Here is a 1,032-nt window from a genome sequence, read left to right on the forward strand (position 1 = left end):
GCCTAACCGCAAGGCAGCGGTGTTTGGCGGGAAATGCAAATGCATTACCATTTCTACGGAACAAGTCGCCACATGTTCCAACCCCCAACCTGGAGGGCCAGGAGACTGTGTTCGTCAGACCTCTAACCATCGACCAACCTGGTATGAGGGACTCTGTGGGTGCCGCGGGACACTCTCCAGTATAGCTCAATGGATCGCTGAGGTGCGTAAACCGTCACACCGCGGTAAGGTCCAGTCTCTTCGTGACGGCGCCTCAGGTCACATCACACAAGTAACCTATTATGGACCTCAGGTATGCCTGGTATTCTGCCCTCATTTTATTTCCACATTGTAAAACTGGATGGAAAACATACCGGTAAGGTCCAGTCTCTTCGTGACGGCGCCTCACATGAGGTCACACAAGTAACCTATTATGGACCTCAGGTATGCCTGGTATTCTGCCCTCATTTTATTTCCACATTGTAAAACTGGATGGTGTAGAAAACATACTCATCGCAAACAAATTGGTCGAGTAGTTACACAAAAGTTTTGTTTTGCATTTATCGACTAGTTCGAAAACAAATTTGGAATCCACCAAAGAACGGCCCGATCCCATTCGGTGAGCTATGTTTTGTTTCCACGCGCTATCTTTGTTGACTTAACCGAACAAAATCACTCAGATTATTTAAAGTATTCATATATTTTAATTAAGTTGAACAACAAACACAGAAATGGACATTTGTATATAAGACCTATTGGATGTTCAGTACCAAATGACTATTACGGAGGGAAATCAATGCACTTGACAGAGTCGGATGAGGAAAACAAACAGGGCCCAGGCGACGTTCATGTACTTTTACTCTCTGTGTGGACGCCAACCTGACAAACAAAAACAAATAGCTGCTTCTGAACGCGCAGTCTAGGTTTTAGTCCATCATTAGAAGACCGCTCTTTTTAACGCGTAGGGTGGTGAAATTTTACGTTAATTTAACAAATTTTGAATGATGGAACTTTCGGTCGACAACCAATCTTCGATTAAGGTTAGAAGCCCAA

General features: G+C 44.1%; 1 protein-coding gene across 1 annotated transcript in view; it reads left to right on the plus strand.

Moving 5' to 3' along the window:
* The window catches only part of T265_13972 (hypothetical protein), a gene marked incomplete at both ends in the record, with an annotated part of 33,646 nt that overhangs the window by 22,752 nt on the left and 9,862 nt on the right, over positions 1-1,032 (plus strand). Inside the window, one exon of the mRNA XM_009171439.1 lies at positions 551-598. Coding sequence (XP_009169703.1) covers positions 551-598 — 48 coding nt within the window. The remainder of the gene's footprint in view (positions 1-550; positions 599-1,032) is intronic.

The sequence above is a fragment of the Opisthorchis viverrini genome (genome assembly GCF_000715545.1).
Source record: "Opisthorchis viverrini unplaced genomic scaffold opera_v5_128, whole genome shotgun sequence".
Classification (NCBI taxonomy): Eukaryota; Metazoa; Platyhelminthes; class Trematoda; order Opisthorchiida; family Opisthorchiidae; genus Opisthorchis; species Opisthorchis viverrini.